We start from the raw sequence: 15,431 nt of genomic DNA on the forward strand, positions 1-15,431 counted from the left end.
AAAATAATTAAAAATGAATCAATAAAGTCTCTGGAGAATGTTCATCTTCCACTGGGGCTTCAGCACCCTACATACCTGACCATTGGAAGTCCTATCTGTAAAGAAGGCAGCATGGAAAGATAACAGGCCTGGAGCTAGAGAGAGCATAGTTTGAATGCCAGTTCTGGCATCCACCATCTCTGTCAACTGGCACTGAATTACATAACCACTTTGACCCTGTCTTCTCATCTGTAAAATGGGAGCATCTCCTACCCCAAAGGATCACTTGGACTAAAAGACAGCGAAGCAGCAGTAGATATCAAGGGAAGGGTGACCCAAGTGATTCCGACTCATGGCTGGTGGGGGTATTAAGTGATACAACTCACTTCCAAAAACAGTTTGGCCGTATCCAGGAAGAAATAAATATGCATGCCCTAAGGCCCAGTATTTTCATTCTCAAATCTGTATCTTTTTTTTTTTGATGGGCAGCAAAACAAGGTTTATTGAACAATGCTAAAGTGATAGTACAAAGCTCCCAAAGAGGGAGGGGACCTGAGAGGGTTGCCCTCAAATCTGTATCTTAAGAGAAATACATATGTGTGTCAGGAGAAATATACAAAACTACTCATATCATTATAGTTCCTTTTAGCACAAAACTAGAAATAACCCAAGTGTCCAACAGAAAATAAACTATAATATGTTCATATCACAGAATATACAGCAACGTAAACATACGAAGTAGGGCTGCAAGTAACAATGTGCATGAATCTTCCAAATGTTACGTTGAGCAAAACAAGCAAATAATACAAGAGTAAATACTGTATGATTCTAGTTATATACACTTCAAAAACTGGCAAAAAGGATTTATATCATCTAGGGATGCAGCCATAGTAGTAACATCATAAAGCACGGAACGATTAACATAAAAGGATGTGGTTATTTTGGAAGGAAGGAGAGAGGCGTGATTGAGAACAGACACAAGGAGGCTTCTGAGGTGCTTACTTCTAGGGTGTTCACTTTGTAATATTCATCAAGTTATCATACCGCACAATTGTTTCATGTAATAGGTCACAATAAAAAAAAAAAGAAGAAGAGTGACTATCCAGCCAAACTGTTGTTCAAATACAAAGGTGACAGAAAAACATGCTGCAACATGTAAGAACTCAGGAAATATGGTTTCCCTGACTCCTTCCTGAAGAAACTACGAGAAGAAAAACTTAATGAACAATGAGCAAAATGGAGAAACTACAACTAAAGGAGTGGTGCAGAGCATTTAATGATTTAGTCTGACGACTAACTCCTAAATTTGAGGCGTTATGGTTAGAGAAGAGAATGTAAAAACAATGTAACTGGCAAAGGTTAAAATGGGACAGAGACAGAGTGAATAAGTATATTGATTTCCTCGTCTTTCACTGACAAAGCTTAAAAGAGGGTTCTAGAGGGGAGAGGGGTTGGGGGATGGGTTAGCCTGGTGATGGGTATTAAAGAGGGCACGTATTGAATGGAGCACTGGGTGTTATACGCAAACAATGAATCATGGAACACGACATCAAAAAAAAAAAGATACTTAAAGCTGATAGCTCAAGGGAGGTGGGTGGGCAGATGGGGCAACTGGGTGATGGGCATGAAGGAGGGCACATGAAGTAATGAGCACTGGGTTTCATATGCAACTGATGAATCACTGAATTCTACCTCTGAAGCCAATAATACACTATGTGTCAATTAAATTGAATTTAAATAAAAACATTTTTTTAAAAGCTGATCACTCAAATAATAGAGACATAAGCATGTTTTAGGATATAAAATAAAACTAAAAAATAATATAATCAACTAAAAGCAGGTAAGGAAAGGGCAGAAAATATTAACTACCAATTCCATCACTGATCATGGTAATAAGCAGTCAATAGATGTCTCAAGAAATATGGTATAAAATTATACTTACAAATGCAATCGTTAGAATAAAATAAAAATAAAAATAAAAAGAACAAACTTCCCCAATTATCAGAATAGATACATGAACACCCAACTCCCAAAGCAAGTACAGTCCTCATGGTGAAAGATTTTTCTTTTAAAGAAAACATTAAAAACAGAACTAGAATCAAATATACATTCCAATAAATCTAAAAGGACTGAACTTGCCTATTAAAAGAAAAAGGATTGTTACTAAGAAGGGACTGTTTAATTACAGTGCATCTGTTAAAAAGAATGAGGCCATTCTATACCCACTGACATGAAACAAACTCTAAAAAAAATTAATAAAAGATACAGAACTGTATGCATAACATGTCATCATTTTTGTGGAAAACCTTTAAAATAAAACATATCCTCATACTTAAACACGCTGAGAGTATCTTTGAGAGAATACACAAGACACCAATAGCAAGGGTTTGGAAGAGGAACTGGAGGACTGGAGGACCCAGCAGCAGAGAGACTGCTTTTTTGTGCCTTACGGAACTTTTTTGTGCCCTTCCGAATTAGTATCATGTACATGTGCCACCCTTTTAAGAAATAAATTAAGCGACCTTAAGAGGGCTGGGAGGTTTAAATGAGACAATGTGTAAAAAACCCTTTAGCACAATTCCTGGCAGGTAGTAATTGTAGCCGGTAATGAGGTAGATTTGCAAACATCAGAATGGTACCTGGTACACACTCAGTGTCCAAGAAATGTTGGCTTTCTTCCTCCCTCCCATTTGGTAATTTATTCCTTACCCAACACTTAGGAAGTAGAACAAGGTTATCAAGTACTTCGTTTGACATAACAGATGTGATCCTAAAGTTACTTTTAAATAAAAATGCAGCCAATTCAATTATTCTCACATTGATTTCTACTAAGATTCCAGAGAGAATGTTCTTATGTACAATCTTTATGGATATAACTCTGACCTTTTTAGCGATTAAGAATCTCTAACTCCCCAAACTTTTCTAAAAGGTTACTCAATAATTTGTAAAGAAACCATTACAAACACTACTACAGAGATACAAATAATACAACTTTAACACGTTTAAAGAGTTTACAGAGTTTCGTAGGCAGAGGAAAAGGAGAAAGAAAATAAGAGGGATCAAAGAATAATGGGAGAGTATGATTTAGAGAAAGAAAGCTGAAACAAAACAAAGATGAAAACACAAACAAAAAACAAAAGGCATAGATAAGTGGAACAGAATAGAAAACCCAGAAATAAACCCACAACAATTCTATGGTCAATTAATCTTTGACAAAGCAGGAAAGAATATCCAATGGGAAAAGGACAGTCTCCTCAGCAAATGGTGTTGGGAAAACCAGATGGCAAACGTGCAAAAGAAAGAAACTAGACCACTTTCTCACACCATACACAAAAATAAATCCCATATGGATTAAAGACCTAAATGTGAGACCTGAAACCATAAAAATCCAAGAACAGAACACAGAAATCTGACATTGGCCGTAGCAACTTCTTTCTAGATATGTCCCCTGAGACAAGGGAAGCAAAAGCAAAAATACACTATTGGGACTTCATCACAATAAAAAGGTTCTGCACAGGGAAGGAAACAACAAAACTAAAGGCAACCTACAGGATGGGAGAAGATATTTGCAAATGACATTTCTGATAAAGGGTTAGTATCTAAAATAAAGAACTTCTAAAACTTAACACCCAAAACCAAATAATCCAATTTAAAAACGGTCAGAAGACATGAACAGACATTTCTCCAAAGAAGACATACAGATGGCCAACAGACACATGAAAAGATGCCGAACATCACTGATCATTAGGGAAATGCAAATCAAAACTACAATGAGATATTACCTAATACCTGTCAGAATGACTAAAATCAATAACACAAGGAGCGCCTGGGTGCCTCAGTCAGTTGAGCATCTGACTCTTGGTTTCAGCTCAGGTCATGATCTCAGGGTCCTGGGATTGAGCCTTGCATCAGGCTCCATGCTCAGTGTGAAGTCTGTTTGAGATTCTCTCTCTCTCTCCCTCTCCCTCTGCTCCCCCTACTCAAATAAATAAATAAATCTTTAAAAATAATAATAAAATGAAATAAAATCAACAACACAAGAAACAACAGATGTTGAGGATGTGGAGAAAAAGGAACACTGATGCACAGTAAATGGAAATGCAAACTGGTGCAACCACTGTAAAAGTTTGGAGGTTCCTCAAAAAGTTAACAGGGGCACCTGGCTGGCTCAGGTGGAAGAGCATGTGACTCTTGATCTTGAGTTTGTGAATTCAAGCCCCATGTTGGGCGTAGAGATTACTAAAAACAATAAATAAAAACTTTTGTAAAAAAGTTAAAAATAGAACTACCCTATGATCCAGCAATCACACCACTGGGTATTTACCCAAAGAATACAAAAACACTAATTCAAAGAGATACATGCACCTCTACTTTTTCAGCAGCATTATTTATAATAGCCAAGATATGGAAGCAACCCAAGTACCATCAGCTGATGAATGGATAAAGAAGATGTGGTACATATATACCATGGATTATTATTTAGCCATAAAAAAGAATGAAATCTTGCCATTTGCAACCACATGGATGGAGCTAGAGAGTATAATGCTAAGCAAAGTAAGTCAGTCTGAGACAGACAAATACCATATGATTTCACTCATATGTAGAATTTAAGAAACAAAACAAACGAGCAAAGGGGGAAAAAGAGAGAGAGGCAAACCAAAAAACAGATTCTTAATTATACAGAACTGATGGTTACCAGAAGGGAGGGGGCAGGGGGGATGAGTTAAAATGATGATGGGGATTAAGGAGTGCATTGATGTGATGCGCACCAGGTGATGTGTGGAATTGCTGAATCACTATATTGTACACCTCGAGCTAATATAACACTGTGTTAACTAACTGGAATTAAAATAAAAACGGTTTTAAAAGGGTCACTGATTTGTATTTTAATGTTTGCAAATACTCTAAGATGACTACACTTGAGCTCTCCAAGTCCACAAACCTCTTTAGAGCAAAATATAAAGATCAGAGGATAAGCTCTGCAGAAAGATTTCAAAGGGCTGGTTAGGTGAATGGGGAGGAAAAAAAAGAGAGGTTCCTTAGATTCCCTCTTTTTAAAAGAGTATTACCACCTGCCAGTAATCCAGGCAGAAAAAAAGCATACCTAACTGTGCGGGCTTAAAGGTCAAAGGCCATTAATTACTATCCAGGAAGGGGATCTTAAAATCACAGTAGACTGGGGTGGCTCAGTTGGTTAAAATCACAGTAGACTGTTTCTTAAATATGTCAATCCCAATGTGCTGGCACAGCCAGAAAGGCCAAGGTACGTGAGGGACTTCCTCAGCAAAGGTATCAGAGCCCAAGTTGAATTTGTTAACGTATTCTTCAACTAAACCATGATGTATCTATACCTGAAACACTTTAATTAATCAGTTTATTGAATCTCAAAAAGAAGAGGCAAGACATTAGAAGAGAAACCAAGGGAGCACCTGGGCGGCTCAGTTGGTTAAGCGTCTGCCTTCAGCTCAGGTCATGGTCCCAGGGTCCTGGGATGGAGCCCCGCATCAGGCTCCCTGCTCAGCAAGGAGCCTGCTTCTCCCTCTTCCACTGCCCCTCCTTTTGTTCCCTCTCTTGCTGTCTCTCTCTCTGTCAAATAAATAAATAAAATCTTAAAAAAAAAAAGAAGAAGAAGGGAAACCAAGATGATCACAGAGATGAAATGAAGAGACTGAAGCCTGGTGATGAAAGTGCTTAATTTCCTGGCATTTATAATTCACCTGTCAGTCTGAACCATCCCTACTCCTCCCAAACCACACTCAACTCCAGAGCAGGCTGGTCTCCACTCTGCCTTCCAAACATATCTTAGCTACTAAATCAGGCTCTTCTGCCATTTCAGTATTGTATTCAATCTGAAACATCCCCTTCAAGATCTATACCCCCCCACCATGTGATCTTCCCCGACACTTGCCCCCCCCGTGCACTACCCCATGTCTTCTCTGATTCCCTAAAATACATAAATCAGGGCTTATATTGCTTTTAATAAGTAAATAATTTTTTAAAATAAACTCAATTTAGATCATACTGTAAGGCACACCCAGGTCAGTGTTCAACTCATACATACATAAGAAAAGAGACATTATGGAGTTCAAACGCTGCACGCCCCTCCCTCCTGCCCTTGGAAATCACTTTATTGCATCTGCCATTTTTCCCCCTCATCTTTGTTTTTATGTTATTTTCCATGTTTGTATCCCTAAACAATTTATAGTATTGTTTTCCATGTTTTTAAAACTTTATATAGGGGTGCCTGGGTGGCTCAGCTGGTTAAGCGTCTGCGTTCAGCTCAGGTCATGATCCCGGGGTCCTGGGATTGAGCCCCGCATTGGGCACCCTGCTTCGCAGGTAGTCTGCTTCTCCCTCTCCCTGCCCCCACCCCCACCCAGGCTCATGCTCTATCTCTCTCTCTAATATTTTTTAAAAAGTTATATAAATGGTACCACAATATACATATGACTTATTTTGACTAGTAATCATAAATGCTACTTTTTTTTTAAAGTAGGCGCCACACCCAGCATGGAGGCCAATGCGGGGCTTGAAATCACGACCCTGAGATCAAGCCCTGAGCTGAGATCAAGAGTCAGTCGCTTAACCGACTGAGCCACCCAGGCATCCCTAAATACTACTTTAAATATTACTTAATTTCATGGCTGGCTAACTGGTCTCTCCAAAACAAAATTTAAAAAACATTTGCTCCAGGGGCACCTGGGTGGTTTAGTCAGTTAAACATCCGACTTTTTTTTTTTAAGATTGTATTTATTTGAGAGAGAGAGAGCACAAGCAGGCAGAGGGGCAGAAGGAGAGGGAGAAGCAGACTACCCACGGAGCAAGGAGCCTGACTTGGGGCTCGATCCCAGGACCCCGGGATCAGGACCTGAGCCAAAGACAGCTGCTCAACCCAATGAGCCACCCAAGCGCATCTGACTCTTGATTTTGGCTCACATCATGATCTTAGGGTTCTGAGCTCAAGCCCCGCTTTGGGCTCTGTGCTGGGTGTGGCGCCTGCTTAAGATTCTCCCTCTCCCTCTCCCTCTGCCCTTCCCTGTCCCTCTCTAAACAAAACAAAGCATTTGCTCCACACAAGTGTAGAAAGCACTTCATTCACATTTTCAAACGAAAAGAAAAATACAGAGAAAAATTAACAAACATCCAGGAACCCATCACTCTGATTTAACAAATGTTAATATGTGTCACATTTCTTTAAGAAAATAAAGCACTAGGGAGACTACTGAAGCCCTAACTGCAGTCCCAAGTCCTGTTCCTCTTTCTCTCCAAGAGAAAACCACTCTCCTGAAGCGTGTACGAAATCCGTCCCACCTGTTTTTATACTTTAACACACATTCCCATGCACATAAACACCATACAATATTGTTTCGGTTTAAAACCGTACACAAAAGATTGCACACTACTTATCTTTCCACATCTTGCTTTTCTCACTCAACAGTGTGTTCTCACCCAGCTGCACTTTTCAGTTTTTTTTCTGATTACAAAGTGACATATGTGTAGTGGAGACACCAGAGAGTCAATGATAGGCAACATCCTCACCAGGGGAAGCCACAGCGCAAAGCATTTTCAACTTCTAGAGAGCAGTGGTAACGCCATGTCTTTTTCTGCAGTCCCCTCACCACCTGGCAGAGTGCAACACACCCCAGCAGGCAATTAACAACAGTTAGTGAGCGAAGACGGGAACTCTACAAACCCCAGGCCTCTGCTTAAGTGGGCTAGTGGCTCGTTAGACCTCAACACTAGAAGCAAAGCCCACCCACATCTTGGAGAAATCACATGGCACATGCAGAAAAATGAATGCCACAGCAGATGCCACAACAGAGACAAAACAGCAAAACTCCTGGTCAACCTCCGACATTCTCCTTAATAAAACCAACACCATGGGGTTTATCGGCATAGCTTGTCTGCACAGTTCCAACAGTGCAGAACCCTCGGTAGGAAAAATCAACAGGCGTTTGTTTAGCGCTGACAAAGGAGCGAAAGCAAATATGGGAACAGACCTATCCGATTTAAAGCAAATATGTTGGCAACTGATTCGGGTTCACACACTCATTTGATGAAGTCTTCCAGAGCTGGAGCTCTATGCTGTTTCGGTGATAATTTAGTACCTTCTAGTCACTTACTTTATCAGTAAAACATTTCCAAGTTAAGAATAGGTTGTAATATAATGTACCTGCCCAGACAGACTGGGAGCATAACACTGAGTCCATGTTATGGAAAACAACCAAATGACAGAGATTTTAGTTGGAAATCTACAGGCTCCTAAGTGATTAGACACTTTCTCAACTTTATTTAATGCTAAAGAGAGCTCCTTAACTTTAATAATAAACAATTTTGGGCCCCGCTGGTTCAGTCGGAGTGTGTGACTCAATCTTGGGATCATGAGCTCGAGCCCCATGCTGGGTGTAGAGATTAAATAAATAAAACTTAAAAAAAAAAAAAAAACCACTTTTGCTTAAAAAGGAGAAGCCCAAGCAGAGACACCTGGGTGGCTCAGTCGGTTAAGTATCTGCCTTCGGCTCAGGTCATGATCCCAGGGTCCTAGGATAGAGCCCTGCACTGGGCTCTCTGCTCAGCGGGAAGCCTGCTTCTCCATCTCCCACTCCTCCTGCTTGTGTTCCCTCTCTCGCTGTCTCTGCCTCTCTGTCAAATAAATAAAATCTTAAAAAAGAAAAGTGGGTGGGGGGGTAAGGCCTTCCCAGAAGGATTGGACATCAGAATGTGGAAATTTGTCTCTCCCATTCCAGGTCTTATCTACATCTTTTCCCTGGAAGCACCCACACCCCTGGACTGGATGAGGTGTTCAACAAGTGTCCTAATCCTAGCAGAGACTGAGGGAAGGCAGAAGAAGCACTGAAAGAGCAGTAGACTTAGAGTCAAGAAATCTGCAGTTCTGCAATGTGATTTGGGGCAAGTCACTTTCCCTCTCTGCCTTCAGTTTCCTTACTTGTAGTGGCCTTAGAGTCAAATTCTAACATTCTACAATTTCATGACACTCAGATGTTCATGGGGCCAGCAACTCCCTACTTCCAAAAGCACAAGATAGAAAAGCCCACCTTCAGTGCCCTCCACATCATCTACTCCCACCTATCAGTCATGCCTGCTGTGAGTGACAAAGCAAAGAGAAATATCCACTGATGTGAGTTGAAGCTGGTAACTACTTTTTTTTTTAGATTTTATTTATTTATTTATTTGAGAGGCAGAGGGAGAAGCAGACTCCCCGCTGAGCAGACAGCCCGACATGGGGCTCAATCCCATAGACTCTGGGATCATGACCCGAGCCAAAGGCAGACACTTAACCAACTGAGCCACCCAGGCGCCCTAAAGCCACTAACTTTAAACTGAACACTCAACTTCAGCCTTAGAGGTCACTGAATCCAAAATTCTCATTTCCTAGATAAGGAAACTGAGCATGGAGTATTTAAGTACTTTGTCCTAAAACTTGTCTTTTTCTCTGAGTCTATGACATCACAATCCTACCTGACCACCTAAGTCAGAAACCTGGGAGTAGCAACTCCTTGGTTCCTACTTTTCCCTCACTCCCCAAATCTAATGGTTTACCAAGTCCTATCAATATTCTTTTTTTTTTAAAGATTTTATTTATTTATTCATGAGAGACAGAGGGAGAGAGAGAGAGAGGGAGGGAGGGAGGGATAGAGAGAGAGAGAAGCAGAGGGAGAAGCAGGCTCCCAAGGAGCAGGGAGCCCGATGCGGTACTCAATCCCAGGACCCTGGGATCACGACCTGAGCCGAAGGCAGACGCTTAACCATCTGAGCCACCCAGGCGCCCTCCTATCAATATTCTTAACTTGACCTCTACTTGCCATTGCCCTAGTCCAAGTCATCACCACCTCTCCTTCTATTGACTGCAGTTGCCACCTAACTATACTCACCCTGATCCCCAGTGGGGGTCAGAGGTGGGTGGTGGCTGGAGTGTTTGGAAAGGTGTACGCTCAAAGGGTGTTTGTCCTAATAACTGGTGGGTCTTCCTGGCATTTAGTGGGCAAGGGCCAAGGATGTTAAACATCCCAGAATCCAGTACAGCTCAGTTTAACCCACCCAAAACACCAACTGTGTGTTCCCCACCCCTAACTGTTGAAAACACTGGTCCAAACTATTTTCCTCAGGGCAGCCAGAATATCTTTTTTAATTTTTTTTGAAGATTTTATTTATTTATTTGACAGAGAGAGAGAGAGAGAGAGCACAAGTGGGGGAAGCAGCAGGGAGAGGGAGAAGCAGGCTTCCCACAGAGCAGGGAGCCAGATGGGGGGCTGGATCCCAGGACCCTGTGATCATGACCTGAGCCTAAGGCAGACGCTTAACTGACTAAGCCACCCAGGCACCCCAGGGCAGCCAGAATATTTTTATAAATGGGAACGTGATCATGTCACAGCCCCCACCAACCTTTTAATGGCATCCCACTGCTCTTGGAATAAATATCAAAGTCCTTAACTTGGCCTCTCTTTCCAACATAAAGGGCCTGGAAGACTTAGAGTTTGGATTTCATTCTAATCACAAATGAAAGTGAGGTCTGCAGAGGGGCAAGAAGAGAAGCAGGAAGCTATAGCAGTAGTTCAGGAAAGAGAGGACTCGGTGTGATCCATGGCAGCCAAGGTGGAGGTGGTGAGAATGACTCAGTTTCAGGGTATATTATGAGCAGCCAACAGGACTTGCTTTCGAACTGGGTGTGGCAGGAAGGGAAAGAGAAGACTCAAATGCTAGGATTTTTGGTCTGAGGAATCTGGTGAATGGTGGGACCGTTAAGTGAAACTGAATGAATGGCTTTGCAGGAGAGAGCAGACATGGAAATCAAGAATTCCGTGTGGCTCAGTCGTTAAGCATCTGCCTTCGGCTCAGGTCATGATCCCAGAGTCCTGGGATGGAGCCCTGCATCGGGCGGGCTCCCTGCTCCTCAGGAAGCCTGCTTCTCCCTCTCCCACTCCCCCTGCTTGTGTTCCCTCTCTCGCTGTCTCTCTCTCTGTAAAATAAATAAATAAAATCTTTAAAAAGAAAAAAAAGAATTCTGTGTGGATGTGTTAAGTGTGAGATGCCTATCAGACAGCCAAGCGGAGATGCATTCATTGTTCGAGATCCACATGGCAAGAGCGCCCAACATTGGGACTCAGGTTTCTTTCATTTTAATTCAGGGCTCTAATCCCAGTGGTTCTCAAGGTGCAGCCCCCAGGTTAGCAGCAGCACTATCACTTGAGAACTTCTAGAAGCTCAACTCCTCAGGTCCCACCTCAGACCTACTGAGTCAGAAACTCTAGATATGGGGCTGGCAATCTATGTTTCAACAAGCCCTCCAGGTGACTCACTAAAGTTCGAGGACCACTGCTCATCAATAATGAACACCTGATAGCCACAGCTGCCCTGCATTAGGCTTCTCTGTGCCTCTGTAAACTCTCAGCCTAATGAACAATAGGTGGTGCTTTATTTTCCGGTTTTTTAACCCAAGACTCACTGGGGGCTCCAGACACATCACTGATCAAAGTTTTTGAATTTCAGTTTCAGAAACTAAAGCAAGGGGGGAGAAACTAAAAATAAAAAATAAGAAAATAAAGGAAAATAAAAAAGGAACTACTACAATCACAACTATTATGTTCATAATAACTGATACTGAGCACCTCGTATGCACTTCCTATGCATTATCTCATTAACCCTCCAAACAGGAGGGTTTGTACCACACACACACAAACTTATGGGGTAGGTACTCTGAGAAGGAGACAGGAGATGAGGCACAGAGAGGTTACATAACTTGCCCAGGGTCACACAGCTAGAAAGTAGCAGAGCTGGGATTTGAACCCAGGCAGTCAGGTTCTAAAGCCTGCATTCTTTTTTTTCTTTTTTTGAGATATAATTGACATATAACATTGTGTAAGTTTAAAGTGTACAATGTGCTTACCATCTTAGCATTAGCTAACACTTCTATCAAGTCGCGTAATTATCATTTTTTTGTGACGAGAACAATTAAGACCCAGTCTCTTAGCAACTTTGAAGTTTATAATACAGTGCTGTTAACTATAATCACTATGTTGTGCATGAGATTCCCTAGAACTTATTTATCTACTAGTTTTGAATTTCCAGAGCTGCATTCTTAACCACATGGTATATCGTGTCCCCTGTTTTTCTAGACATCTATACAAGAACCATTTGATATAATAAGCACACGAGGTTCCCATGAATAACTGAGAGAACTTTAAAAGATGTTTAATTCCATCAAGTTACCATATAACCCAGAAATTCCACTCCTACAGTAACTCAAAAGAATGGAAAACACACATCCAACAAAAACCTGCACATGAATTTCATTAACGTTTAGAATAGCCAAAAAGTGGAAGCAACCCAAATGTTATCAACTGATGAATGGATAAACAAAATGAGGTATAGTAATACAATGGAATATTATTTAGACATAAAAAGGAATAAAATATTGATGCATGCTACAACATGGATGAGCCTTGAAAACATTATGCTTCATAAAAGAAGCCAATCACAAAAGGCCTCTTTTCACATTATTCCATTTATATGAAAATTTACCAGAATAGGTAAATCCATACATACGGACAGATTAGTGGTCGCCAGGGGCTGAGGTGAGGGGATGGATACAAGGTTTCTTTCTGGGGTGATGAAAATGTACCAAAATTAGTGGCGATGGTTGCATGGAACCATCTATACTTTAAATGAATATATAAAATACCCCTGAATTGTACACTTTAAAAGGGTGCATTTTTATAGTATGTGAATTATCTCAGTAAAGCTGTTATTTTTTAAAAGGATGTTTAATTCATTTTAAACAGGCTAATTTACTAAATAAAATTCCTACTTGTTCTCATTAAGGTTGCTAGACCACAATCAAAGAAACTGAAAGTAACTGCCATCACTTTGAATTTTTACCTTTTCAATCTGCAGAGAAAACTAGTTTCACTTCTAGGTTGCCATGGACCCAGAAACAGCCATCTATGTCATTTCCCCACCCAGGAGAAAGTTTTTCTTCACCAACATTGAAAGAGTGTAAATGCAAAAGTTCTATGCTTGAGAAAATGCCCTAATCTTTTCCTTAAATCAAAGCACTTTCTATCTAAAAAAAACCTTTAATTTTCTCCCATAACCCGCGGCTGCTAGGGCTCCGCACTAAAAGCACACAGCTAAACAAAAGTACTCTTCAACCAGCAAGGTACTAAAAACTGTTATGAATTGTGGCAACATTTTAATGCCTTAAGATAAACAATGAACATAAATACCTAGTACTGGAGTAAGGATCTGAGAAACATTCTTTTAAATGTTTACTTACTCTAATAATAGAAATCCTCATAACTAGTATTTTTCAACTATAATGCGCTAAATAAATACTGTCTTGGGTTCTTTACAAATAAGATGTCTAATTTGGCCCTCACAGTAACCCTGAGGAAGGTATTTTTATTCTCATTTCATAGTTAAAGAAACTGAGGCCCAGAGCTATTGAATAAATCATTTGTCATGGATCACACAGGTATGAGAGTCCAAATAATAACTCAAGTCTTTCTGAAATCAAATGTTCTCTCCTCTATTCCTCAATATTCTATTCCAAAATGAAAAAGCCAGAAATGTGAAGAAACTGAAAAGACTCCTCTTCCTCTCACAAAAGTGATGCTCTAAAAAAAGTTGACTCTTCCTAGAGTCCAAAACAGGAAATACAGAAAACAAAAAATTGTTAATAACAACCAGCAGTCAGCAGGCACAAAAGACCATGCCATGCCCGCATTTCAAATACTGCTTCCTGATTTAACAGTTTTCCCACTGATTCTGATTACAACCTTAGGATGTCAAAATTGAATGATCTCACCATGGAAAACCCCAGAGAACAGCAGTTGTGAGACTGAAAAGAGAGCTCACTAGACCAGGAAGGAAAAGGAATCAGTTGCCAGGAAGTGGTGCCTATCTAAAAACATAGAAGTCTTCAGCATTAATATTAACACTGTCATTCCACAGCACTTTAATCTGAAGCTATTTCTGCATCCCCTTGCATTATTTTAATACTGCATTACTAAAAGCTGATTCCCATTCTCCATGTCTAATAAAATCCTAAGTAAAATAAGACTGCTATATAGCCACCACTGACCCTAATTTCTGCCTTGCTATTAAAACCAAAACAAAACCACACACACACTCAAAGGATTATCCCTAAAGGAAAAGACCTGAATCAATTAAGAAAGGTAGCTTGTGGGGCAGAACCATACATGAATTTCATCACCAAGTAGACTATGGCTGGCAGAAATCTTAAATTCACGACTGAAATACACATTCCCCATACTTCTCAGGGCTCTGGCCAAAACACACTGAAACTATAAACCAACAGCGGACTGATGGATGTACAAATGCTAAGCTCTCAACATACATCAAAAAGGGAAGGGGGGCGAGTAGCTTAGAAGGTCTGCTCTCCAACTAAACAACTGAAGAATGAAAGCATTTGCACAAGAGCTTGACAACGCGGTGGCGGGGGGAGGGGAAGAGGTCACTTGGGGTTGAACAAATTCATAGAAAATGTTAAAGAAATAACCTCGATTCTTGAGTCACTCCATAATCATTTCTAATGGGAAGTGGCCAACTCAAAGTAAGGTCGAGCTTGAGAATTTTCCTCATTTTTCCTATCCCCCTGGATACAAATTCCAAGCTCCCACCAGAACCTTTTGGGAGTCCAAGAGAAAGATTCTCATCTACTGACCTGGAGGGAGCAAGGGAAGGGGCCATCCTTATGCAAACAACCCCCCATGCGTGGTGGAGACCCCCAAGAAGGAGTTCTATTACAAGTGAGAGGCAGCTTTGGTGATGGCCCTCCAAACCCAGGACCGACACTGGCTACTCAGCCAACTCCACTGTCCCTTACGCCCAGACTGCGTCCACCTCCCGGCTAAGGGCAGCCGCTCCAGCGCCCTCCGCCCCCAGATCCTGGTCTGCTCCCACACCCAGCCATTCCCAAAGCTCGCTGCCCGCTCCTTTGCCCGACAGCTGACCCGCCGCCACCAGGCAGTCCCAGCTCCCCCAGTCCAGGTTCCCCAAACCAGCCTTTCGGGGTCGCTGGAGCCCCAGGGCCGCGGGATTTAAGGCTTAGGATCTGGAGGGTTTGGTCCAACCTCCTCTTCCTTTCTGCGTCCTGGGCTTACCTTCCCGGCAGCTTGGCGCTCCTCTTCCAAAACTGCTTGCTGTTCTCGGCGGCCATTGCTCTGGCCGGGGAAGGCCTTGTAGGCGGGCCAGGGGGGTACCCGGCGAGATGCCCCCAGGACCCCGCAATCGGAGGGCCAACCCAGGCCGCTTCCCTGCCGCCGGTCACCCGCTCCCAGCTCCTGGGGGCGCCATCTTGGATATGGGCACCCCCCCACCCAGCGCCGCTGCCATTGGTGGTTGCGCAGGCCGTGGTTAGACGGACCAATAGGAAGCCGGAATCCTGCAGGCCACTGAAGCCTAACGGTAAC

The 15,431-nt window shown here is 41.8% G+C and overlaps 1 protein-coding gene across 1 annotated transcript in view; it reads right to left on the reverse strand.

Moving 5' to 3' along the window:
* Positions 1-15,328, reverse strand: part of TBC1D22B (TBC1 domain family member 22B) — a 72,220-nt gene extending 56,892 nt beyond the window's left edge. Inside the window, exon 1 of the mRNA XM_025862385.2 lies at positions 15,123-15,328. Within this exon, the coding sequence (XP_025718170.1) occupies positions 15,123-15,178 (56 nt within the window). The 5' untranslated portion in view covers positions 15,179-15,328. The remainder of the gene's footprint in view (positions 1-15,122) is intronic.
* Between the last annotated feature and the right edge of the window lie 103 nt (positions 15,329-15,431).

The sequence above is a fragment of the Callorhinus ursinus genome, unplaced genomic scaffold (genome assembly GCF_003265705.2).
Source record: "Callorhinus ursinus isolate GAN/ISIS: 27379988/994484 unplaced genomic scaffold, GSC_fseal_2.0 scaffold59, whole genome shotgun sequence".
NCBI classification, from domain to species: Eukaryota; Metazoa; Chordata; class Mammalia; order Carnivora; family Otariidae; genus Callorhinus; species Callorhinus ursinus.